This window comes from Hyperolius riggenbachi, chromosome 7 (assembly GCF_040937935.1).
Source record: "Hyperolius riggenbachi isolate aHypRig1 chromosome 7, aHypRig1.pri, whole genome shotgun sequence".
Lineage (NCBI taxonomy): Eukaryota > Metazoa > Chordata > Amphibia > Anura > Hyperoliidae > Hyperolius > Hyperolius riggenbachi.
Genome location: NC_090652.1, coordinates 1,229,272 through 1,256,730, shown reverse-complemented (window position 1 = coordinate 1,256,730; position 27,459 = coordinate 1,229,272). Strand labels below are relative to the sequence as shown.

At 52.0% G+C, this 27,459-nt stretch overlaps 1 protein-coding gene across 1 annotated transcript in view; it reads left to right on the top strand.

Annotated features, from left to right (window-relative positions):
- Nucleotides 1-27,459, top strand: part of CLCN7 (chloride voltage-gated channel 7) — a 224,391-nt gene that overhangs the window by 54,589 nt on the left and 142,343 nt on the right. Inside the window, exons 2-10 of the mRNA XM_068243464.1 lie at nucleotides 4,486-4,557; nucleotides 7,052-7,123; nucleotides 11,825-11,890; nucleotides 16,285-16,417; nucleotides 18,534-18,643; nucleotides 19,343-19,423; nucleotides 19,576-19,638; nucleotides 21,664-21,747; nucleotides 23,014-23,107. Coding sequence (XP_068099565.1) covers nucleotides 4,486-4,557; nucleotides 7,052-7,123; nucleotides 11,825-11,890; nucleotides 16,285-16,417; nucleotides 18,534-18,643; nucleotides 19,343-19,423; nucleotides 19,576-19,638; nucleotides 21,664-21,747; nucleotides 23,014-23,107 — 775 coding nt within the window. The remainder of the gene's footprint in view (nucleotides 1-4,485; nucleotides 4,558-7,051; nucleotides 7,124-11,824; nucleotides 11,891-16,284; nucleotides 16,418-18,533; nucleotides 18,644-19,342; nucleotides 19,424-19,575; nucleotides 19,639-21,663; nucleotides 21,748-23,013; nucleotides 23,108-27,459) is intronic.

Genomic DNA, 27,459 nt, shown 5'->3' with positions numbered 1-27,459 from the left:
CATCACCAGATGCTGGGTTTCCTCCTTTGCTGGCAGTGACTGCCTGAAGTCCTGAGCTCATGGACATCACCAGATGCTGGGTTTCCCCCTTTGCTGGCAATGACAGCCTGAAGTCTTGAGCTCATGGACATCAACAGATGCTGGGTTTCCTCCTTTGCTGGCAGTGACTGCCTGAAGTCCTGAGCTCATGGACATCACCAGATGCTGGGTTTCCTCCTTTGCTGGCAATGACAGCTTGATGTCCTGAACTCATGGACATCACCAGATGCCGGGTTTCCACTCTCTGCTGGCAGTGACAGCCTGAAGTCTTGGGCCCATGGACATCACCAGATGCCGGGTTTCCTCCTCTGCTGGCAATGACAGCCTGAAGTCTTGGGCCCATGGACATCACCAGATGCCGGGTGTCCTCCTTTGTTGGCAATGACAGCCTGAAGTCTTGGGCCCATGGACATCACCAGATGCCGGGTTTCCTCCTCTGCTGGCAATGACAGCCTGAAGTCTTGAGCTCATGGACATCACCAGATGCTGAAAGTCTGACCTGCACCTGCATCTGAGCAGTATCATTGTAATGTGCAGAACCAGAATTCACAGAACCAAAATTAGAAAAAAGTTGTCTCTGTCCAAATATTTAAGGACCTAACCATGTAAACAGACTTGTGCAGAGGGGGAGGAGGGAGCGGACCTTTTTCCTGACCGGTGAGGTGACCACATGAGTCACAGTAAAATATCTCAGCATTTTCTGCTTAGTGAGTCAAAACTTTTACAAGCTGGAGTCACTCTGGTCAAGGTTTATCACTTAAAGCTAATCCTAGTCTTGTAGAACCAGGACTTTGTGTGTGTGCGTAGGGGGGGGGGGGGGGGGAGCCACTAAGGTATCTGACCCTGCTGAAGTTTGGGTGGGAGACTCCTGTCTCTGAGCTCCTCTAGGGGGAGGAGCATAGTTAGCACTAGAGGGTCACTGCAAGGTCAGGCAGACAGTCAGCATTGTCTCTCTCTTCTGTCTCTGAGCTCCTCTAGGGGGAGGAGCATAGTTAGCACTAGAGGGTCACTGCAAGGTCAGGCAGACAGTCAGCATTGTCTCTCTCTTCTGTCTCTGAGCTCCTCTAGGGGGAGGAGCATAGTTAGCACTATAGGGTCACTGCAAGGTCAGGCAGACAGTCAGCATTGTCTCTCTCTTCTGTCTCGGAGCTCCTCTAGGGGGAGGAGCATAGTTAGCACTAGAGGGTCACTGCAAGGTCAGGCAGACAGTCAGCATTGTCTCTCTCTTCTGTCTCTGAGCTCCTCTAGGGGGAGGAGCATAGTTAGCACTTGACAAAGGCCTAGTGCCGAAACGTTTTGTGCTTTTTGCTGCTATGGAATACAATTTTCTGCTATAACTGCACTAATCCAGGTTGAGACTCAGTCTTCCTTTCTCTGCTGGTCTGATGTATCTGCACCTTAATGGATCCAGGTGCTGACTGTTTCCTCGCACTGTACCCTGCCGGCTCCGCCCCCTGCTCTGCACAGACTACAGAGTGATAGTTAGTGGCTACATCACTGTATTAGTGTAACATGGTGAGTGTGACAGCGCTCTCTGTATCCTCGCACTGTACCCTGCCGGCTCCGCCCCTTGCTGTGCACAGACTACAGAGTGATAGTTAGTGGCTACATCACTGTATTAGTGTAACATGGTGAGTGTGACAGCGCTCTCTGTATCCTCGCACTGTACCCTGCCGGCTCCGCCCCCTGCTCTGCACAGACTACAGAGTGATAGTTAGTGGCTACATCACTGTATTAGTGTAACATGGTGAGTGTGACAGCTCTCTGTATCCTCGCACTGTACCCTGCCGGCTCCGCCTCCTGCTGTGCACAGACTACAGAGTGATAGTGGCTACATCACTGTATTAGTGTAACATAGTGAGTGTGACAGTGCTCTCTGTATCCTCGCACTGTACCCTGCCGGCTCCGCCCCCTGCTGTGCACAGACTACAGAGTGATAGTTAGTGGCTACATCACTGTATTAGTGTAACATGGTGAGTGTGACAGTGCTCTGTATCCCAGCACTGTACCCTGCCGGCTCCTCCCCCTGCTGTGCACGGACTACAGAGTGATAGTTAGTGGCTACATCACTGTATTAGTGTAACATGGTGAGTGTGACAGCTCTCTGTATCCCAGCACTGTACCCAGCCGGCTCCGCCCCCTGCTGTGCACAGACTACAGAGTGATAGTGGCTACATCACTGTATTAGTGTAACATGGTGAGTGTGACAGTGCTCTCTGTATCCTCGCACTGTACCCTGCCGGCTCCGCCCCCTGCTGTGCACAGACTACAGAGTGATAGTTAGTGGCTACATCACTGTATTAGTGTAACATGGTGAGTGTGACAGTGCTCTCTGTATCCTCGCACTGTACCCTGCCGGCTCCGCCCCCTGCTGTGCACAGACTACAGAGTGATAGTTAGTGGCTACATCACTGTATTAGTGTAACATGGTGAGTGTGACAGTGCTCTCTGTATCCTCGCACTGTACCCTGCCGGCTCCGCCCCCTGCTGTGCACAGACTACAGAGTGATAGTTAGTGGCTACATCACTGTATTAGTGTAACATGGTGAGTGTGACAGCTCTCTGTATCCTCCCACTGTACCCTGCCGGCTCCGCCCCCTGCTGTGCACAGACTACAGAGTGATAGTTAGTGGCTACATCACTGTATTAGTGTAACATGGTGAGTGTGACAGTGCTCTCTGTATCCTCGCACTGTACCCTGCTGGCTCCGCCCCCTGCTGTGCACAGACTACAGAGTGATAGTGGCTACATCACTGTATTAGTGTAACATGGTGAGTGTGACAGTGCTCTCTGTATCCTCGCACTGTACCCTGCCGGCTCCGCCCCCTGCTGTGCACGGACTACAGAGTGATAGTTAGTGGCTACATCACTGTATTAGTGTAACATGGTGAGTGTGACAGCGCTCTCTGTATCCTCGCACTGTACCCTGCCGGCTCCTCCCCCTGCTGTGCACAGACTACAGAGTGATAGTTAGTGGCTACATCACTGTATTAGTGTAACATAGTGAGTGTGACAGCGCTCTCTGTATCCTCGCACTGTACCCTGCCGGCTCCGCCCCCTGCTGTGCACAGACTACAGAGTGATAGTGGCTACATTACTGTATTAGTGTAACATGGTGAGTGTGACAGTGCTCTCTGTATCCTCGCACTGTACCCTGCCGGCTCCGCCCCCTGCTGTGCACAGACTACAGAGTGATAGTTAGTGGCTACATCACTGTATTAGTGTAACATGGTGAGTGTGACAGCGCTCTCTGTATCCTCGCACTGTACCCTGCCGGCTCCGCCCCCTGCTGTGCACAGACTACAGAGTGATAGTGGCTACATCACTGTATTAGTGTAACATGGTGAGTGTGACAGCGCTCTCTGTATCCTCGCACTGTACCCTGCCGGCTCTGCCCCCTGCTGTGCACAGACTACAGAGTGATAGTTAGTGGCTACATCACTGTATTAGTGTAACATAGTGAGTGTGACAGTGCTCTCTGTATCCTCGCACTGTACCCTGCCGGCTCCGCCCCCTGCTGTGCACAGACTACAGAGTGATAGTTAGTGGCTACATCACTGTATTAGTGTAACATGGTGAGTGTGACAGCGCTCTCTGTATCCTCGCACTGTACCCTGCCGGCTCCGCCCCCTGCTGTGCACAGACTACAGAGTGATAGTTAGTGGCTACATCACTGTATTAGTGTAACATGGTGAGTGTGACAGTGCTCTCTGTATCCTCGCACTGTACCCTGCCGGCTCCGCCCCCTGCTGTGCACAGACTACAGAGTGATAGTGGCTACATCACTGTATTAGTGTAACATGGTGAGTGTGACAGTGCTCTCTGTATCCTCGCACTGTACCCTGCCAGCTCCGCCCCCTGCTGTGCACAGACTACAGAGTGATAGTGGCTACATCACTGTATTAGTGTAACATGGTGAGTGTGACAGTGCTCTCTGTATCCTCGCACTGTACCCTGCCGGCTCCGCCCCCTGCTGTGCACAGACAACAGAGTGATAGTTAGTGGCTACATCACTGTATTAGTGTAACATGGTGAGTGTGACAGCGCTCTCTGTATCCTCGCACTGTACCCTGCCGGCTCCGCCCCCTGCTGTGCACAGACTACAGAGTGATAGTTAGTGGCTACATCACTGTATTAGTGTAACATGGTGAGTGTGACAGCGCTCTCTGTATCCTCGCACTGTGTCCTGCTGGCTCCGCCCCCTGCTGTGCACAGACTACAGAGTGATAGTTAGTGGCTACATCACTGTATTAGTGTAACATGGTGAGTGTGACAGTGCTCTCTGTATCCTCGCACTGTACCCTGCCGGCTCCGCCCCCTGCTGTGCACAGATTACAGAGTGATGGTGGCTACATCACTATTAGTGTGACACTGCCCCTTTTGGTGATATGTGACTGTCCCCTCCTGTGACATGTTGAACTGACAGCTCTCTGTTTCCTCCCACAGAGTCCAGCTTCCATCCTGTTTCGCATCGGCCATATGAGCACCGTGGACCTGACTGATGATAACCAGGAAGTGGTGAGTGACAAAGTGACACACGTGTCCCCCGTGACAGCAGAAGTGTGATCAGTAAGATAGGCGACAAGTTAAGGGGGTCACTGGTTGATTTTTATGCATCAATGTTGATTCGATCATTTGGTTTAATCTGCCAGCAATCGATGCATCAAACACTTTGACCGATTATTGGGAGGTGGAAGATTTTGCTTGATTGGTGGTTGGTCGAGAGCACATTGCTAGTGGAGCTATACTCACCTGTCCTTCCTGCGCTCCTCCCTCTCATCTCTCTGAAAGAGTTAAATATCAGGTATGTAAGTGGCTGGCTCAGTCCTGACTCAGACAGGAAGTGACTGTAATTATGTGTGACCCTCACTGATAAGAAATTCCCCTTTTTATCTTTCTTGCTCTCAGAAGCCATTTTATGCTAGGAAGGTGTTTTATAGTTGGAATTTCTTATCAGTGAGGGTCACACTGTAGTCACTTCCTGTCTGAGTCAGGACTGAGTCAGCCACTTACATACCTGATCTTTAACTCTTTCAGGCAGAGAAAAAAAAAAAGGAACACAGCCTAGTTATTTGTGTGCTTGGCACTGTACATACACATGTCTATCTCATCATGTCACATGTCACTTCGAGTATCCTTTAAATCCACCGAACAGTGGCCAGTTGCCATGACTGCAATGCTGTATCATTCTGCTTTTCTAGAAAATCCCAGCCACTGGCAGGTCAGTCTGTATTCCAAAAATATTTCTGTAGCTGCAACGTGTGAAATGTCAATTTTTTTTTTAATGCAAGTAGATTTATACTGCTAAAGTTTGATCCCTAATTTAATTAACGTGTCTCCCAGTCTCTGCTGCTTCCTGGCCCCGCCTCTCACACTGATATACACCTCCCACTGCTGCCTGGCCACGCCTCTGACACGAATATACACCGCCCACAGCTGCCTGGCCCACCACCCACTGCTGCCTGGCCCCACCTCTGACACTGATACACCACCCACTGCTGCCTGGCCCCACCTCTCACATGGATATACACCGCCCATTGCTTCTTGGCCCCCCCCTCTGACACTAATGTACACCTTCCACTGCTGCCTGGCCCCACCTCTGACACTGATATACACCGCCCATTGCTGCCTGGCCCCTCCTCTGACACAACTATACACTGGCCACTGCTGCCTGGCCCCACCTCTGACACTGATACACTGCCCATTGCTGCCTGGCCCCGCCTCTGACACGAATATACACCGGCCACTGCTGCCTGGCCCCACCTCTGACACGGATATACACCGGCCATTGCTGCCTGGCCCCTCCTCTGACACGGATATACACCCGCCACTGCTGCCTGGCCACGCCTTTGACACTGATATACACCGCCCATTGCTGCCTGGCCCCTCATCTGACACGTATATACACCGGCCATTGCTGCCTGGCCCCTCCTCTAACACGGATATACACCGCCCATTGCTGCCTGGCCCCTCCTCTGACACGAATATACACCGGCCACTGCTGCCTGGCCCAGGCTCTGACACGGACATACATCGGCCACTGCTACCTGGCCCCGCCTCTGCTACCTGGCCCCGCCTCTGACACTGATATAGACCACCTGCTGCTTGGCTGCACACACAGTCCCTACTTGTTCAGTGATGTTCAGTCATTGGTCCGTACATTACATCTGGCCTCTGACACTGATATACACCACTTGCTGCCTGGCCCCGCCTCTGACACTGATATACACCACCTGCTGCTCCCTGAAGCAGATGCAGGGCCTGGTTGTTGGCTGCACACACAGTCCCTGCTTGTTCAGTGATGTTCAGTCATTGGTCCGTACATTACATCTGGCCTCTGACACTGATATACACCACTTGCTGCCTGGCCCCGCCTCTGACACTGATATACACCACTTGCTGCCTGGCCCCGCCTCTGACACTGATATACACCACCTGCTGCTCCCTGAAGCAGATGCAGGGCCTGGCTGTTGGCTGCACACACAGTCCCCTTGTTCAGTGATGTTCAGTCATTGGTCCGTACATTACATCTGGCCTCTGACACTGATATACACCACTTGCTGCCTGGCCCCGCCTCTGACACTGATATACACCGCCCACTGCTGCCTGGCCTTGCCTCTGACACTGATATACACCACCTGCTGCTCCCTGAAGCAGATGCAGGGCCTGGCTGCACACACAGTCCCTGCTTGTTCAGTGATGTTCAGTCATTGGTCCGTACATTACATCTGGCCTCTGACACTGATATACACCACTTGCTGCCTGGCCCCGCCTCTGACACTGATATACACCACCTGCTGCTCCCTGAAGCAGATGCAGGGCCTGGTTGTTGGCTGCACACACAGTCCCTGCTCATTCAGTGATGATCAGTCACTGGTCTGTACATTACATCTGGCCGGTGTTGCAGTGCTTTAGGAACCAATCACCACATTCCATGTTTGTGTGACCCATCTAGGGAAATGCTCTATAATCTGTTGATTCCATTGTAATTCTCTGTGTGGTTTTGTTGCAGGAAACGGAGCTGACATCTCCGGTGATGAAAGAAATTCCTCACAATGAGAATCTGCTGTCGCTTAAATATGAGGTACGACTCCCGCCTTCCCCACATTCGCTGATGCTCTGTCCCGGGGTGCAGCGGTAACCATAGCGACTGCAGAGGGGCCCGGGAGCAGAGGGGGCCCGATTCTCCCTAACCTTCTCATTGGCCCTTTTATGTATCTGTGTCCCTTCATCAGACGCCTGCCCCTTTCACCACCGAACGCTTGTACCGTAATCTAGCAGCGTAACCTCCAGATGCAGAGACCTCAGGGGAGTGTGCTGAGCGAGTTTGTCATAGCTCCTCCCCTGCAGGAAGTGACCTCACAAGACCCTGCAGAAAGTGACCTCACAGGGCACAAGACGCAGCAGGAAACGATCTCACAGGTCACAAGACTCTGCAGGCAGTGACCTCACAGGTCACAAGACGCAGGAGGAAGTGACCTCACAGGTCACAAGACGCAGCAGGCAGTGACCTCACAGGTCACAAGACGCAGGAGGAAGTGACCTCACAGCTCACAAGGCACAGCAGGAAATGACCTCACAGGTCACAAGACTCTGCAGGCAGTGACCTCACAGGTCACAAGACGCAGCAGGAAATGACCTCACAGGTCACAAGACGCAGGAGGAAGTGACCTCACAGGTCACAAGACGCAGCAGGCAGTGCCCTCACAGGTGTGTTTGGGAGATGTACTTTCTGAGCACAGCTTTCCTGCAGACTCTGATGATAAGTGCATGAATTTCCCCACTTCCCGTATGCTCTGTAAGTTATAAGGGGCTGTATGTGGACATTATAACTGATATCCATATAGGACATGGAGTGGTGGAGTCCTTGCATAACTTTCAGGTTACCAGCCTGATTGGGGGGGGGGGGGGGGCTCTCCAAAATCTTGACAATGGAAAGTGCTGTTTCCCTGAATATTGTCAGGATTCTGTGCCTTGTAATGCTTCCGCAATGAGTATGCAGAACAGGTGTGCCATTGGCTGCATGCTTATTACAGTGCTGCAAGTCCATGGGCTACATGCTTATTGCAGGGCATTTGACTGCATTGGCTGCATGCTTGTTATAGGGCTGCAACTGCATTGTCTGTGTTCTGTGACTGCATTAGCTGCATGCTTGTTATAGGGATGTGACTGCATTGCCTGCGTGCTGCGGCTGCATTGCCTGCGTGCTGCGACTGCATTGCCTGCGTGCTGCGACTGCATTGGCTGCGTGCTGCGACTGCATTGGCTGCGTGCTGCGGCTGCATTGGCTGCGTGCTGCGGCTGCATTGCCTGCGTGCTGCGGCTGCATTGCCTGCGTGCTGCGGCTGCATTGCCTGCGTGCTGCGGCTGCATTGCCTGCGTGCTGCGACTGCATTGGCTGCGTGCTGCGGCTGCATTGCCTGCGTGCTGCGGCTGCATTCCCTGCATGTTTGTTATAGGGATGCGACTGCATTGGTCACATGCTGCGACTGCATTGCCTGCGTGCTGCGACTGCATTGCCTGCGTGCTGCGACTGCATTGGCTGCGTGCTGCGGCTGCATTGGCTGCGTGCTGCGGCTGCATTGGCTGCGTGCTGCGGCTGCATGTGCTGCGGCTGCATTGCCTGCATGTTTGTTATAGGGATGCGACTGCATTGGTCACATGCTGCGACTGCATTGGCTGCGTGCTGCGACTGCATTGGCTGCGTGCTGCGACTGCATTGGCTGCGTGCTGCGGCTGCATTGGCTGCGTGCTGCGGCTGCATTGGCTGCGTGCTGCGGCTGTATTGGCTGCGTGCTGCGACTGCATTGGCTGCGTGCTGCGACTGCATTGGCTGCGTGCTGCGGCTGCATTGCCTGCATGTTTGTTATAGGGATGCGACTGCATTGGTCACATGCTGCGACTGCATTGCCTGCGTGCTGCGACTGCATTGCCTGCGTGCTGCGACTGCATTGCCTGCGTGCTGCGACTGCATTGCCTGCGTGCTGCGACTGCATTGCCTGCGTGCTGCGACTGCATTGGCTGCGTGCTGCGACTGCATTGGCTGCGTGCTGCGACTGCATTGGCTGCGCGCTGCGACTGCATTGGCTGCGCGCTGCGACTGCATGGACTGCGGCTGCATTGCCTGCATGTTTGTTATAGGGATGCGACTGCATTGGTCACATGCTGCGACTGCATTGGCTGCGTGCTGCGTCTGCATTGGCTGCGTGCTGCGGCTGCATTGGCTGCGTGCTGCGGCTGCATTGGCTGCGTGCTGCGGCTGCATTGGCTGCGTGCTGCGACTGCATTGGCTGCGTGCTGCGGCTGCATTGCCTGCATGTTTGTTATAGGGATGCGACTGCATTGGTCACATGCTGCGACTGCATTGCCTGCGTGCTGCGACTGCATTGCCTGCGCGCTGCGGCTGCATTGGCTGCGTGCTGCGAGTGCATTGGCTGCGTGCTGCGACTGCATTGGCTGCGTGCTGCGACTGCATGGGCTGCGGCCGTATTGCCTGCATGTTTGTTATAGGGATGCGACTGCATTGGTCACATGCTGCGACTGCATTGCCTGCGTGCTGCGACTGCATTGCCTGCGTGCTGCGACTGCATTGCCTGCGTGCTGCGGCTGCATTGCCTGCGTGCTGCGGCTGCATTGGCTGCGTGCTGCGACTGCATTGGCTGCGTGCTGCGACTGCATTGGCTGCGTGCTGCGACTGCATGGGCTGCGGCTGTATTGCCTGCATGTTTGTTATAGGGATGCGACTGCATTGGTCACATGCTGCGACTGCATTGCCTGCGTGCTGCGACTGCATTGCCTGCGTGCTGCGACTGCATTGCCTGCGTGCTGCGACTGCATTGCCTGCGTGCTGCGACTGCATTGCCTGCGTGCTGCGACTGCATTGCCTGCGTGCTGCGACTGCATTGCCTGCGTGCTGCGACTGCATTGCCTGCGTGCTGCGACTGCATTGGCTGCGTGCTGCGACTGCATTGCCTGCATGTTTGTTATAGGGATGCGACTGCATTGGTCACATGCTGCGACTGCATTGCCTGCGTGCTGCGACTGCATTGCCTGCGTGCTGCGACTGCATTGCCTGCGTGCTGCGACTGCATTGCCTGCGTGCTGCGACTGCATTGCCTGCGTGCTGCGACTGCATTGCCTGCGTGCTGCGACTGCATTGCCTGCGTGCTGCGACTGCATTGCCTGCGTGCTGCGACTGCATTGGCTGCGTGCTGCGACTGCATTGGCTGCGTGCTGCGACTGCATTGGCTGCGTGCATTGGCTGCGTGCTGCGACTGCATTGCCTGCGTGCATTGCCTGCGTGCTGCGACTGCATTGCCTGCGTGCTGCGACTGCATTGCCTGCGTGCTGCGACTGCATTGCCTGCGTGCTGCGACTGCATTGCCTGCGTGCTGCGACTGCATTGCCTGCGTGCTGCGACTGCATTGCCTGCGTGCTGCGACTGCATTGGCTGCGTGCTTTGGCTGCGTGCTGCGACTGCGTGCTGCGACTGCATTAGCTGCATGCTTGTTATAGGGATGTGACTGCATTGCCTGCGTGCTGCGACTGCATTGCCTGCGTGCTGCGACTGCATTGCCTGCGTGCTGCGACTGCATTGCCTGCGTGCTGCGACTGCATTGCCTGCGTGCTGCGACTGCATTGCCTGCGTGCTGCGACTGCATTGCCTGCGTGCTGCGACTGCATTGCCTGCGTGCTGCGACTGCATTGGCTGCGTGCTGCGACTGCATTGGCTGCGTGCTGCGACTGCATTGGCTGCGTGCTGCGACTGCATTGGCTGCGTGCATTGGCTGCGTGCTGCGACTGCATTGCCTGCGTGCATTGCCTGCGTGCTGCGACTGCATTGCCTGCGTGCTGCGACTGCATTGCCTGCGTGCTGCGACTGCATTGCCTGCGTGCTGCGACTGCATTGGCTGCGTGCTTTGGCTGCGACTGCGTGCTGCGACTGCATTGCCTGCGTGCTGCGACTGCATTAGCTGCATGCTTGTTATAGGGATGTGACTGCATTGCCTGCGTGCTGCGACTGCATTGCCTGCGTGCTGCGACTGCATTGCCTGCGTGCTGCGACTGCATTGCCTGCGTGCTGCGACTGCATTGCCTGCGTGCTGCGACTGCATTGCCTGCGTGCTGCGACTGCATTGCCTGCGTGCTGCGACTGCATTGCCTGCGTGCTGCGACTGCATTGCCTGCGTGCTGCGACTGCATTGCCTGCGTGCTGCGACTGCATTGCCTGCGTGCTGCGACTGCATTGCCTGCGTGCTGCGACTGCATTGACTGCGTGCTGCGACTGCATTGGCTGCGTGCTTTGGCTGCGTGCTGCGACTGCGTGCTGCGACTGCATTGCCTGCGTGCTGCGACTGCATTAGCTGCATGCTTGTTATAGGGATGTGACTGCATTGGCTGCGTGCTGCGACTTTTGGTTCCATGCTACGTCTGCATTGGCCGCATGCTGCAACTGAAAATGTGTAACATACGCATGAAAAAACACACCAAAATTAGACCTAAATTAGACCTAAAAAGCGCAAATGCAGGGAAAAATGCAGAAACGCGTATGGCAGAACATTGATGCTTTTCCATGGACACGTGTGACCCCAGCCTGAGGCCCGATATCTGGGAATCGGGAGTAGCGCTCTCTCCCCTCTCCATCCCTCTCTCTTCCCCTCCTCTCTCTCCCCTATCTCTCCTTCTCCCCCCCCCTCTCCCCCTCTCCCCCCCCCCCCCCCCCCCACTCTCTCTGATTGCTGTTATGGTTGTATTTGGCTGACATCTGTCATTTGCTTTCTTGCAGAGTCTGGATTATGACAACAGTGAGAACCAGCTGTTTATGGAGGAGGAGCGCAGGATAAACCATGCGGTGAGTTCACACGCCGGGAGCCAGGCTGATGCTGTGATACGGACACGCCTCCCAGGCCAGGGATGCTGTATAGATCATGCAGGAGAGACTCCGCCCCCGCCTCTCTGCACCTCTGCAGGGCTGTGTGTGTCGGTATACATTAGGCTTTGCCTGGGCAAGTCACTGGCGCTTTATTACATCTACATTTTATTTTCAATAAAGGACATATTTTTCCTTTTAGTTTTACATTTAAACCCCATATATCGCACACTCCCCATTAGCCACCAATTTTATTTTATTTTTATTTTTTAGGTAACAGTGATATACCCTCTTTTACATAATATGTATGTAACGAGGGTATATTACTGTTGCTTTATAAATGATGGGCCTGTAATTAGGGATGGATGCAAGACTGAAAAAAATGCACCTTTATTTCCAAATAAAATATTGGCGCCAAACATTGTTCTAAGGAAAATTTGTAAATGTTGCAATAACCAGGACAAATAAAATGTGTGGGTTTTAATAATGGTAGGATGTATTCTTTTAAAACTATAATGGCCAAAAACTCATTCTTTGCAAAAAGTACCCCCCAAAGAAAGCCTAATTGGTGGCAAAAAAACCAAGATATAGATCAGGGGTCTCAAACTCAATTTACCTGGGGGCCGCAGGAGGCAAAGTCAGGATGAGGCTGGGCCGCATAAGGGATTTCACAATCGTGGCGCATAGCCGCCTCTGCCCGCCCCTCTCACTCTTCCTTCACAGAGAGGGGCGGGGAGAGGCGGCGATCCGTGCAGCGATTGACGTCAGGAGGGGCTGAAAGCTCTGCCCCTTCCAGGAAATGCCAGCAGATGGCCCCCCGGGCGATTTGGGGGCTCTACAGCCCTCGTTTAGCGGCGGGGATGCAGCGGATTACTTGGGAGCACTGAAGCGATCTATAAGGAAGCTTTTGCCGGCAAGGGCCGCAAATGGCCCGCGGGCCGCAAGTTTGAGACCCCTGAAAGATTGTTCCGTTGTGATAAGTAGTAATAAAGTTATAAGCGAATGAATGGAAGGAGCGCTGACAGCTGAAAATTGCTCTGGTTTTCAAGGGGAAAAACCCTTCGAAGGGAAGTGGTTAAAGTGAACCCGAGGTGAAAATAAACTGATGAGATAAACAATTATATTCCTCCTCCTACTCCTAAAAATGACTTTTGAAGACATCCCAGGATTTTATTTTATATTTAAACATTTAGAAAGTAGATTGAATGTTTTGTTGTCTCTGCTCAGTTGCAGTCTATTAAGTGTCCCTAAATGAAAATACATGAACTATATTGACCCTTTTCTCTCTCCCTCCGCTCTCAGAAATATGTAGAAAAATGTATTCTGCCAGGAAAACTTTTATGGCTGTAAATTTCTTATCAGTGATGTTACTATATTCCTGACAAGGTACCGACAAGACAGAAGCTGTCACTTCTATGCCTGGAAATTAACTCTTTCAGGCTGCAAAATAAAACACGTAAAACGGCCTGGTTATTATATGTTTAGTAGTGTACATACACATGTTTATCTCATAATGTCACATGTCGCCTCGGGTACACTTTAAGACTGAATGGTGGGCCTGTACATGATACGATCTCTATTGGTGAAAATGATGGATTTTGCTATGTAAATCTGGTATTTTGTTGCCACCACTGCTAGATTGAAATAAGGTGTAGAGACCTCAGACCAGCTACTCCTAAAAGGAAGGAAACTGTTGTTTGTATCCTAACTAGCCAAATAAACCATTTATAAAGATAAGATGCCCGTGTGATGTGTACCCCCCGGCCTCAGAATAACATGTTTCCTGCGGCCTCCTGTCAGCGCGGTCCGCCATCTGTAGCATTGTGCAAGTCCTGCGCCGTGTGTTGTGCAATAGTCTCTGCTGAGGGAGAGATTCTCGTTTTTTTTCAGTGTTAATCATAGAGGGGGAAATTCTGTTCTGGGAAACTTGTGTATTGTGTAACCGACATCTGCCTGTATGATGTGTAATAATGTATGACCTCCATGTTCACCCCCTCCCCCCCAGCAGGCTTTCCGCACAGTGATGTCACCTGCCTGTGTATGATGTCATCTGCCTGTATGATGTGTAATAATGTATGACCTCCATGTTCACCCCCTCCCCCCCGGCAGGCTTTCCGCACAGTGATGTCACCTGCCTGTATGATGTGTAATAATGTGTGACCTCCATGTTCACCCCCTCCCCCCCAGCAGGCTTTCCGCACAGTGATGTCACCTGCCTGTATGATGTGTAATAATGTATGACCTCTGTGACCCCCCCCCCCCCCCCCCCCCGGCAGGCTTTCCGCACAGTGATGTCACCTGCCTGTATGATGTGTAATAATGTATGACCTCCGTGACCCCCCCCCCCCCCCGGCAGGCTTTCTGCACAGTGATGTCACCTGCCTGTATGATGTGCAATAATGTATGACCTCTGTAACCCCCTCCCCCCCCCGGCAGGCTTTCCGCACAGTGATGTCACCTGCCTGTATGATGTGTAATAATGTATGACCTCTGTAACCCCCTCCCCCCCCCCCCCGGCAGGCTTTCCGCACAGTGATGTCATCTGCCTGTATGATGTGTAATGTATGACCACTGTGACCCCCCCTCCCCCCGGCAGGCTTTCCGCACAGTGGAGGTGACACACTGGATCATCTGCATGATGTCACCTGACTGTATGATGTGTAATAATGTATGACCTCCATGTTCCCCGCCCCCCCCCCCGCCCCCCGCTGGGCTTTCCGTACGGTGATGTCACCTGCCTGTATATGATGTCATCTGCCTGTATGATGTGTAATAATGTATGACCTCCATGTTCACCCCCTCCCCCCCGGCAGGCTTTCCGCACAGTGATGTCACCTGCCTGTATGATGTGTAATAATGTATGACCTCTGTATCCCCCCCCCGGCAGGCTTTCCGCACAGTGATGTGTATATGATGTGTAATAATGTATGACCTCTGTGACCCCCACCCCGGCAGGCTTTCCGCACAGTGATGTGTATATGATGTGTAATAATGTATGACCTCTGTGACCCCCACCCCGGCAGGCTTTCCGCACAGTGATGTGTATATGATGTGTATTAATGTATGACCTCTGTGACCCCCACCCCGGCAGGCTTTCCGCACAGTGATGTGTATATGATGTGTAATAATGTATGACCTCTGTGACCCCCCCCCCCCGGCAGGCTTTCCGCACAGTGATGTGTATATGATGTGTAATAATGTATGACCTCTGTGACCCCCCCCCCCCCGGCAGGCTTTCCGCACAGTGATGTGTATATGATGTGTAATAATGTATGACCTCTGTGACCCCCACCCCGGCAGGCTTTCCGCACAGTGATGTGTATATGATGTGTAATAATGTATGACCTCTGTGACCCCCCCCCCCCCCCCGGCAGGCTTTCCGCACAGTGATGTGTATATGATGTGTAATAATGTATGACCTCTGTGACCCCCCCCCCCGGCAGGCTTTCCGCACAGTGATGTGTATATGATGTGTAATAATGTATGACCTCTGTGACCCCCACCCCGGCAGGCTTTCCGCACAGTGATGTGTATATGATGTGTAATAATGTATGACCTCTGTGACCCCCCCCCCCCCGGCAGGCTTTCCGCACAGTGATGTGTATATGATGTGTAATAATGTATGACCTCTGTGACCCCCCCCCCCCCCCGGCAGGCTTTCCGCACAGTGATGTGTATATGATGTGTAATAATGTATGACCTCTGTGACCCCCCCCCCCCCGGCAGGCTTTCCGCACAGTGATGTGTATATGATGTGTAATAATGTATGACCTCTGTGACCCCCCCCCCCCGGCAGGCTTTCCGCACAGTGATGTGTATATGATGTGTAATAATGTATGACCTCTGTGACCCCCCCCCCCGGCAGGCTTTCCGCACAGTGGAGGTGACACACTGGATCATCTGCATGATGTCACCTGACTGTATGATGTGTAATAATGTGTGACCTCCATGTCCCCCTCCCCCCTCCCCCCTGGCAGGATTTCCATACGGTGATGTCACCTGCCTGTGTATGATGTCATCTGCCTGTATGATGTGTAATAATGTATGACCTCTGTGACCCCCCCTCCCCCCCGGCAGGATTTCCGTACGGTGATGTCACCTGCCTGTGTATGATGTCATCTGCCTGTATGATGTGTAATAATGTATGACCTCTGTGACCCCCCCCCCCCCCTGGCAGGATTTCCATACGGTGATGTCACCTGCCTGTGTATGATGTCATCTGCCTGTATGATGTGTAATAATGTATGACCTCTGTGACCCCCCCTCCCCCCCGGCAGGATTTCCGTACGGTGATGTCACCTGCCTGTGTATGATGTCATCTGCCTGTATGATGTGTAATAATGTATGACCTCCGTGTCCCCCCTCCCCCCCGGCAGGCTTTCCGTACGGTGGAAGTGACGCGGTGGATCATCTGTGGGATGATCGGGATTCTCACCGGCCTCATCGCCTGCTTCATAGACATCATGGTGGAGCAGTTAGCTGACGTTAAATATCACATCGTAAAGACCAGTATCCTTTCCTGCAGATGTAATGGCAACAAGACGCAAAGTGTACAGCCATGTAACCATAGCAACGGGACGCAAAGAGTACATCCACATTACCATAGCAACAAGACGCTAAAGCGGACAGCCATGTAACCATATCAACGGGACGCAAAATGTACAGCCACATTACCATAGCAACAAGACGCAAAGTGTACAGCCATGTAACCATAGCAACGAGACAGTGTTTACAGCCACATTACCATAGCAACAAGACGCTACGTTTGCAGCCACATTACCATAGCAACGAGATGCTAAGTGTACAGCCACATTACCTTAGCAACGAGATGCTAAGCGTAACCATAGCAACCTGACGCTGTGTTTAAAGCCACCTTACCATAGCAACAAAACGCAGTGTACAGCCATGTAACCATAGCAACGAGATGCAAAGTGTACATCCACATTACCATAGCAACAAGACGCAAAGTGAACAGCCATGTAACCATAGCAACGAGACAGTGTTTACAGCCACATTACCATAGCAACGAGATGCTAAGTGTACAGCCACATTACCATAGCAACGAGATGCTAAGTGTACAGCCACATTACCATAACAACGAGATGCTAAGTGTACAGCCACATTACCGTAGCAACGATCATTCTTCATGTGTTGCCCTTTAAATGGTAGGATGTATTAGATGAGGGTTGTATTTAGCAGAAGTTTTCCTCCGACTTAAAGGGCAACTGAACTGAGTAAAATGTATTAAAATAAACACATGAGGTAACTTCAAATGAACATTACATAGTTACCTCGCCATCAGTTCCTCTCAGGAGCTCACCATTTTCATCTGACAATAATCCCTTCCAGTTCTGACAATAATTTGTCAGAACTGAAATATATCCGTTGCTGTCAGTTATATATCCGTTGCTGTCGGTTATATATCCGTTGCTGTCAGTTATAGCTGAGAGGGCAAAGGATGTGCCAGGTAATGTCCATGTTTCCCTATGGCTCAAGTGGGTGATGTTACAGTTTAACAGTATGTTGACAAGAAAGCTGTTATGGGGTAATGGCTATTTTCAAAATGGAGGACGGAGAATTCTATTGATCACAGAGGACAAACAGGATGCAGCAGAGGAGAAAGAGATTGAAGAGTAGACTACACAGGAGGCATGTATGAACTGTGTATGTTTAATTTGACTTTTATTTTCAGTTCAGTTCATGTTTTCTGTAAGGTAATTAGGCCTGACCGATTTTAGGAAAAAATTGAATTGAGCGATTTCTGTCCGAAGTTACGATTTTGATTCAGGATTTCCTTCAAATCAAGTATTGTTCCACAATAACACAGTAATCCTATTCCCTAATCCCTAACCCAACCTATACTGTAGCTAGCTAAGGCTAATAGCTGGTCTGTGCACAGCACACACACACACAGACACACACACAGACACATAGCAGCTGCAGCAGCCCTGCAGCACACACTCTGACTGTCACACAATGAAATCAAGCTAATTAACAATACAACAATAGTGTAGTGATAGTGAAGGGGTTAATCACTGAACAGCTTTAGGTGTATCACTGTATAGAGCACTGTATACAGCCCTTGCTAGGCCAGCAGCCCTGGAGCATGTCTCTCAGTGAGCATTTACAAGCTAGGACGATATATATCTCATCATGGCAGCCCTCCTTATTATACAGGGGGGGCTGGCCAGTGTTCCTTTCTGTGATTGGGTGCCAGGGTTTAGGCTGGGAGCCCTCTGATTGGCTCAATGAGGCCATCTCCTTAGTTACAGTATTCGGATCCGGATATCTGGGTATGCAACCAAATATCCGCAGATAGCTATCCGGATTTGTGCAGAAATCCGGAATCTGAATCGGATAGCTGAAAAAAGGTTGGGTATCCCGGAATCCGGATGAGCATACCGGTTACTAAAAATAGATCTAAAGTGTTGAGGGAAAAAAAAAATCTAACCTTGTGGTAATATATAGTATGTGTGGAGTTTCCCCATAGTGCTGGTATAGTGTAGGTGCGGAGTGTCCCCAAAGTGCTGGTATAGTGTAGGTGCGGAGTGTCCCCATAATCTCATGCTGGTAGATTGTATGTGTGTAGTATCTCCCGGTTACTTTCCTTATCCGCCTGCCTCAGATATCGATAAGTTCACAGAGAAGGGCGGTCTGTCGTTCTCATTGCTTCTCTGGGCCGCTTTGAATGGAATCATCGTTCTGGTCGGGTCTCTGCTGGTCGCCTTCATAGAGGTAAGTCCACTAGAATTTTCTGTAGGGGTCACAGCAGGTCCCAGGCCATGCACCAACAGATGTACAACTGACGGGCATTCCTGTGAGCCTGTTCACATAGTCTGTGCTGTAGGGCTTATGTACATGGATATCTCAACTGATTGCTATGACAGAAGTTCATGTCCCAGCTGTACGCGTGGACTGTCAGTGCTGCAGCATGAATGCGGCCAACCTGACGCTGCCATCCCTGCACTATTTCCCCCCCCCCCCTCCCACTATGGACTCACCCCCCTGATATAGGTAGGGAGGGGTGGAGTCACTGGTGAGTGGTGGAGCTGCCATCCCTGCCCTGTGACAGCACTCCTTATCCATACCCCCAGTACTCTGTATATTACGGTAGTAGACCCGCCCCCCTGATATAGAGAGGTAGGAGTGGAGTCACTGCAAGGGCGCTGGTATGGGAGGGGTGGAGTCACTATAGCGTCACTGGTGTGGGAGGGGTGAAATCACTGTAGAGTCACTGGTGTGGGAGGGGTGGAGTCACTGTAGCGTCACTGGTGTGGGAGGGGTGGAGTCACTGGTGTGGGAGGGGTGGAGTCACTGCATGTGTTCTGGTGTGGGAGGGGTGGAGTCAGACCTGGAAGGGAAGGACTGTATTTTCCTTTGGATAGTATGTGAATGTGGTTGGGTGTCAGGTCTGGTGTTGCTTCTCTCTTGCAGCCAGTGGCAGCCGGCAGCGGAATCCCTCAGATTAAATGCTTCCTGAATGGTGTGAAAATTCCCCATGTTGTGCGACTGAAGGTAAGGAAGCCACATGTGGCGTTATTACACAGATCTGCAGATTCTTCCGCACAGGCTGTAACATTAAACAGTTCCTGTTCATAATCTCCTAAAATCTATGCGAATAATAATAATAATATGGTGTGAGTGACGCTGTCCTGGTCTCTCGGCAGACGCTGGTGGTGAAGGTGTGCGGAGTCATATTATCTGTGGTCGGTGGGCTGGCAGTGGGTAAGGTCAGTAGAATCTTTATCCCTTCGTGTTGTGTGATGACACTTTTCTTATCCCTTCATGCTGCGTGATGTCACTTCTTGTTGTTTGATGTCACTTTCCCTATTCCTTACTGTTGTGTGAGGTCACATCCTTTCCCGTTGTGTGATGTCACTTCCTGTTGTGTGATGTCACTTCCCATATCCCATTCCCATTGTGTGATGTCACTTCCCTTATCACTTCCTCTTGTGTGATGTCACTTCCCTTATCACTTCCCATTATGTGATGCCACTTCCCTTCTCCCATTCCTGTTGTGTAATGTCACTTCCCTTCTCCCATTCCTGTTGTGTGATGTCACTTCCCGTTGTGTGATGTCACTTCCCTTCTCTAATTCCTGTTGTGTAATGTCACTTCCCTTCTCCCATTCCCGCTGTGATGTCACTTCCCTTATCCCATTCCTGTTGTGTGATGTCACTTCCCTTGTCCCATTCCCGTTGTGTGATGTCACTTCCCTTATCCCATTCCTGTTGTGTGATGTCACTTCTCTTGTCCCATTCCTGTTGTGTGATGTCGCTTCCTTGTCCCATTCCTGTTGTGTGATGTCACTTCCCTTATCCCATTCCCATTGTGTGATGTCACTTCCCTTGTCTTATTCCTGTTGTGTGATGTCACTTCCTTGTCCCATTCCTGTTGTGTGATGTCACTTCCCTTATCCCATTCCCGTTGTTTGATGTCACTTCCCTTAATCCATTCCTGTTGTGTGATGTCACTTCCTTGTCCCATTCCCGTTGTGTGATGTCACTTCCTTGTCCCATTCCCGTTGTGTGATGTCACTTCCCTTGTCCCATTCCCGTTGTGTGATGTCACTTCCCTTATCCCATTCCTGTTGTGTGATGTCACTTCCCTTCTCCCATTCCCATTGTGTGATGTCCCTTCCCTTATCCCATTCCCGTTGTGTGATGTCACTTCCCTTCTCCCATTCCCGCTGTGATGTCGCTTCCTTGTCCCATTCCTGTTGTGTGATGTCACTTCCCTTGTCCCATTCCCGTTGTGTGATGTCACTTCCCTTCTCCCATTCCTGTTGTGTGATGTCACTTCCCTTGTCTTATTCCTGTTGTGTGATGTCACTTCCTTGTCCCATTCCTGTTGTGTGATGTCACTTCCCTTATCCCATTCCTGTTGTGTGATGTCACTTCCCTTGTCTTATTCCTGTTGTGTGATGTCACTTCCTTGTCCCATTCCTGTTGTGTGATGTCACTTCCCTTGTCCCATTCCTGTTGTGTGATGTCACTTCCCTTGTCTTATTCCTGTTGTGTGATGTCACTTCCTTGTCCCATTCCTGTTGTGTGATGTCACTTCCCTTATCCCATTCCCGTTGTGTGATGTCCTTTCCCTTATCCCATTCCTGTTGTGTGATGTCACTTCCCTTGTCCCATTCCTGTTGTGTGATGTCACTTCCTTGTCCCATTCCCGTTGTGTGATGTCACTTCCCTTGTCCCATTCCCGTTGTGTGATGTCACTTCCCTTATCCCATTCCTGTTGTGTGATGTCACTTCTCTTGTCCCATTCCTGTTGTGTGATGTCGCTTCCTTGTCCCATTCCTGTTGTGTGATGTCACTTCCCTTGTCCCATTCCCGTTGTGTGATGTCACTTCCCGTTGTGTGATGTCCCTTCCCTTATCCCATTCCCGTTGTGTGATGTCACTTCCCTTCTCCCATTCCCGTTGTGTGATGTCCCTTCCCTTATCCCATTCCCGTTGTGTGATGTCACTTCCCTTATCCCATTCTTGTTGTGTGATGTCGCTTCCTTGTCCCATTCCTGTTGTGTGATGTCACTTCCCTTATCCCATTCCCGGTGTGTGATGTCACTTCCCTTGTCCCATTCCTGTTGTGTGATGTCACTTCCCTTGTCCCATTCCTGTTGTGTGATGTCACTTCCCTTGTCCCATTCCTGTTGTGTGATGTCACTTCCCGTTGTGCGATGTCACTTCCTGTTGTGTGATGTCACATCCCTGTGGCTATACTGACCAGCGGGGTTTCCCTTTGTTGCAGGAAGGGCCGATGATTCACTCAGGCGCTGTGGTGGCCGCCGGCATCTCTCAGGGAAGGTCCACCTCGCTGAAGAAAGACTTTAAGGTTAGGAAGTAACTCTTGTGCTGTGGATTTGTTGTAGGTCTGTAACACGCCACAACCTCCGCACTTCCTGTCTTCGGGCATATTGGCCGTAACTACAACCGCAAGCAGCGCTCAAAGTAGCGAATCGGATATACGTTATCCGCTTTACTATTTCATATGACCCAAAACTCAGTGCTTGCCATGTGCGGTTACACATTTCTCAGCTGCACAGCGCATAGCCATGGGGGAATGCGTGCAAAGAAGGTGCGTGATGATGGAACCTGCACCCTTCAGTGGGAGGGGCATAGTTCAGAGACGGGGAGGGGCATAGTTCAGAGACGGGGAGGGGCATAGTGCAGGGACAGGGGGAGGGGCATAGTGCAGGGACAGGGGGAGGGGCATAGTGCAGGGACAGGGGGAGGGGCATAGTGCAGGGACAGGGGGAGGGGCATAGTGCAGGGACAGAGGGTAGATGGGCTAAGCTGAGGGGCCGTTGAGGTCATACGGCCCCAGATATGGACAGCTCATATGGTTTTGTATTTTTCCGGTAGCTGTGCCAGAAATGGTGTTAGAAGGACTGAGTGGAGCACCTGAACAGCTGAAGTGAGAAGAATGAGGAGGCTGCCATATTTATTTCCTGTTAAACAATACCAGTTGCCTGGCAGTCCTGCTGATCTCTCTGGCTGCAGTAGTGAATGAATCACACACCTGAAACCAGCATGCAGCTAATCCAGTCTGACTTCAGTCACCTGATCTGCTGCATGCTTGTTCGGGGGCTATGGCTAAATGTATTAGAGGCAGAGGATCAGCAGGACAGCCAGGGAATCTGCATTGTGTAATATGGCAGCCTCCACATCCCTCTCACCTCTTGTTCCCTTTAGAGTTGAAGTTTTCCTGGTTCTGCTCGTCCTGAATTCTGTATCCAGCTCCTGACGAGGGGAATGGCTCTCCTGTAATTGGCTTCTCTGCCTGTCTGCTGATTGGGTGAGAGGCAGCCTGTAAAATCAGTACATTCATCTGCCCTGTTCTCAGCACTGCCACCTAGTGGTGTGAGGGGTAAAGTAACAGAGCAATGGCCGCTGCTATGATCCCTGGGCCCTGGTGCATGCAGGTGAGGATTGTGGGCATTTGGGGCTGATGAGGGTCGGGGGGTAAGTTTTGGATCCCTGCGCTGCACTCGCACAGTACAGTCATGCATATTGCCCCCCGCAGCCTCCTGTCGCCCCCCGCAGGAATATCTTTACATGATGTGTGGCGGTTCTGGAAGGCTTTCTGTGTGTTTTGCAGATCTTTGAGTACTTCCGCCGGGACACAGAGAAGAGGGACTTCGTATCTGCCGGGGCCGCTGCCGGGGTGTCGGCTGCTTTCGGAGCTCCAGTCGGTAAGATTGTTTGTTTTATAATTGATAGCTGATGACCCGGCATTTCGTTGGGATAAGTACTAATAAAGTTATAGGCGAATGAATCACAGGTGAAAATTGCTGTTTTTTTTTTTTTTAAGGGGGAAAAACCTTCGAGTGTAAGAATGGCTGCAGTTTATATTTTCCCAGTCAAATTGGTTTTTGGCTCCGCCCACTTTTTGTAACCTTGACACACAGTCACTCAATGACCAAGTTTGTGAGCTTTCAGGTTCCTGGCATCAAAATTGTGTAAATGGAAGCAGTTTATCCAGCAAGGAAATCTGATTGGCTGTTTGTGGCCCCGCCCTTTTAGTGAATTTGGGCCCCAGTCACTTAATGACCGACTGTAGCAAGTTTGAAGCCTCTGCCATTAAAAGTGTAAAAATGGCCGCAGTTTCAATATTCCCCTTGAAAATCAGTAGGTGAATCTTGATTGGCTGTTATAGGCTCCACCCACTTTCCTGAATCTTAATCCCAGTCACCCAGTGACCAACTGTAACAAGTTTGAGAACCCTGCGATTAACAGTGTAAGAATGGCTGCAGTTTACATTTTCTCATTTAAAATGAACTGCTGAAATTTGATTGGCTGTTTTATGCTCCGCCCAGTTTTCCTGGATTTGTAACCTCGGTCACCAAGTGACCAACTGTGCCAAGTGTGGGGACTCTGGCTTACTTACTGTGAGAATGGCAGCCTTTTACATTTTTTCCATTGACTTGAATGGGTGAAATCTGATTGGCTGTTTGTAGCTCCGCCCAGGTGTGCAGGGGGGCCGCGAGACCCCCAGAACCTATCATCCCAGGTAGTAAGGGATCTGTGTACCAAGTTTCGTTCAAATCTTTCAAGCCGGAAGGAGGAAGTGCGCCATATGGAGGCTTGCAACGCGACCAATAGGACGCTTGCAAGCTCATTGAAACGCATGGCAGACGGGGGCATAATGGGTAAATAACCCCGCCACATCCAGTCGCACACCTGTACCAATTACAGCTCATTTGAATCACGAGTAACCACCTTGATTACTTGTGATTATCTCGTGATGAGCAAGGCTAGAAGGAGCCCTCAGTTTCTGGGTGGTGGACGGTGTGGCTGCATAGTGTACTGGTGAAACTGGATCTGAGATGAACTTTTACTCATTGCATAATTGTGTTCCTTTCCTATAGTTTACATGGCATTCCTCAAGCCGAATACTTTTTTTGTTTTGTTTTAATACTCTAATTCCCAATGAATTAAACAAGCCTCGCCCACAGCTCCTCCAGAGTGCCTTGGCACTCTCAGATCCATGCAGCAAGGGCTTATGGGAGCTCAGTCTGGGCAGGAGGAGGTGGAGGTTACTAGCCAGAGATTTCAGGGGCCAGGGGGCGGAGAGGGGAAGATGGAGGAGGAGAGGGAAGTGAAGTTTTTTCACAGGCTGAGGGCTGCACATGCTATAAGCTTGCCTGTGTGTAATGTGACAAACAGAACATGGCTGCCCTCATTGTATCACAGGAATAAATAATCATAAACTGTTGAAGCTGTTTGCAGCCAGATATGCTGTGTAAACTATCTAAACTTTAAATGAGATATATAGAAAAGTTACTAGTTAGTTTTTCATCTCAGATCCGCTTTGAAGCTGGGAATACACCGCTCGATTTTGAGCTATTTAGATGGCTCAATTGATCATTTCTGACATCCCCGATCGTTTCCCCACTCGATTCCACATTGAACACAATGGAAAAAAATAAGAAAAATGAGCTGAAGATGAGAAACGCCTGCGGAATCGAGCGGGGAATCAATCGAGCGGGAGAATCAAGCCGTGTATGGCCAGCATAAGGACTGGAGATCTGGAGTGAGCTGGCCCAGTACGCCCTGGAAGTCCTGTCCTGCCCCCCTTCCAGTGTCCTCTCCGAGAGATGCTTCAGTGCGGCCAGTGGTGTGGTCACGTGGCAGAACTCTCCTTCCTGTAGATGGACCAGGATTGGGTGAAAGGTGATTTCCTGGCCCTGGGGTCGGCGGGACACGAGGCGGCTGGGATTGCTGGGCCTGGCCAATATTTCGGACAACCTCCTCCTGTGATTGGCTCATTATATTCATGCTGTGGTTATTATTTATACCGGGCGCTCTGTATTGTAGCTTCCTCTGCAGGGAACACTTTCCTGGCGGCGGTGCCAATTCTTTCCCGAGCTGTTGCTGTATTCTTTGTTTCTTGCTAATCTGGTTCTCGGCCTGAGCCGGGTTGTCAGAAAAGATCCGATAACTCCTGGCCTAATCACCGCGGAGCTCGGGGGTAGTGATGGTCAAGTAGATGCAAATAACTTCAAGTTGATGCAAAATGATGCAAATCTTTGCAACTTGGAAATGAACCAATCGGACATTACCTCAGCAGGATTTGATTGGTTCATTTTCAAGCTACATAAATTTGCATAAACTCGAAGTTATTTGCATCTACTTGACCATCACTACTGGGGGGGGGGGGTCCATAGGGGGTGGAGTCTAGAGTATTTTGTATCCTTCTCTAATCCAGGAGACCTGGAAATACCACCGCAACTGCCCGGCCTCCGCTCACGCAAATACCACCGCAACTGCCCGGCCTCCGCTCACGCAAATACCACCGCAACTGCCCGGCCTCCGCTCACGCAAATACCACCGCAACTGCCAGGCCTCCGCTCACGCAAGTACCACCGCAACTGCCCGGCCTCCGCTCACACAAGTACCATCGCAACTGCCCGGCCTCCACTCACACAAGTACCACCGCAACTGCCCGACCTCCGCTCACACAAATACCACCGCAGCTAAGCGTGCGCTCCTAAGTTACACACGGCCCTGCAGCGAAGCATGCGCTCCTAAGTTACACGCGGCCCTGCAGCGAAGCATGCGCTCCTAAGTTACACACGGCCCTGCAGCGAAGCGTGCGCTCCTAAGTTACACTCGGCGCTGCAGCGAAGCGTGCACTCCTAAGTTACACGCGGCCCTGCAGCGAAGCATGCGCTCCTAAGTTACACTCGGCCCTGCAGCGAAGCATGCTCTCCTAAGTTACACTCGGCGCTGCAGCGAAGCGTGCTCTCCTAAGTTACACGCGGCCCTGCAGCGAAGCATGCGCTCCTAAGTTACACGCGGCCCTGCAGCGAAGCGTGCGCTCCTAAGTTACACTCGGCGCTGCAGCGAAGCGTGCGCTCCTAAGTTACACGCGGCCCTGCAGCGAAGCGTGCTCTCCTAAGTTACACTCGGCGCTGCAGCGAAGCGTGCGCTCCTAAGTTACACGCGGCCCTGCAGCGAAGCGTGCTCTCCTAAGTTACACGCGGCCCTGCAGCGAAGCGTGCGCTCCTAAGTTACACGCGGCCCTGCAGCGAAGCGTGCACTCCTAAGTTACACACGGCCCTGCAGCGAAGCGTGCGCTCCTAAGTTACACGCGGCCCTGCAGCGAAGCGTGCTCTCCTAAGTTACACTCGGCGCTGCAGCGAAGCGAGCGCTCCTAAGTTACACGCGGCCCTGCAGCGAAGCATGCGCTCCTAAGTTACACGCGGCCCTGCAGCGAAGCATGCGCTCCTAAGTTACACACGGCCCTGCAGCGAAGCGTGCGCTCCTAAGTTACACTCGGCGCTGCAGCGAAGCGTGCTCTCCTAAGTTACACGCGGCCCTGCAGCGAAGCATGCGCTCCTAAGTTACACTCGGCGCTGCAGCGAAGCGTGCACTCCTAAGTTACACGCGGCCCTGCAGCGAAGCATGCGCTCCTAAGTTACACTCGGCCCTGCAGCGAAGCATGCTCTCCTAAGTTACACTCGGCGCTGCAGCGAAGCGTGCTCTCCTAAGTTACACGCGGCCCTGCAGCGAAGCATGCGCTCCTAAGTTACACGCGGCCCTGCAGCGAAGCGTGCGCTCCTAAGTTACACGCGGCCCTGCAGCGAAGCATGCGCTCCTAAGTTACACTCGGCCCTGCAGCGAAGCATGCTCTCCTAAGTTACACTCGGCGCTGCAGCGAAGCGTGCTCTCCTAAGTTACATGCGGCCCTGCAGCGAAGCATGCGCTCCTAAGTTACACTCGGCGCTGCAGCGAAGCGAGCGCTCCTAAGTTACACGCGGCCCTGCAGCGAAGCATGCGCTCCTAAGTTACACGCGGCCCTGCAGCGAAGCATGCGCTCCTAAGTTACACACGGCCCTGCAGCGAAGCGTGCGCTCCTAAGTTACACGCGGCCCTGCAGCGAAGCATGCGCTCCTAAGTTACACGCGGCCCTGCAGCGAAGCATGCGCTCCTAAGTTACACTCGGCGCTGCAGCGAAGCGTGCACTCCTAAGTTACACTCGGCGCTGCAGCGAAGCGTGCTCTCCTAAGTTACACGCGGCCCTGCAGCGAAGCGTGCGCTC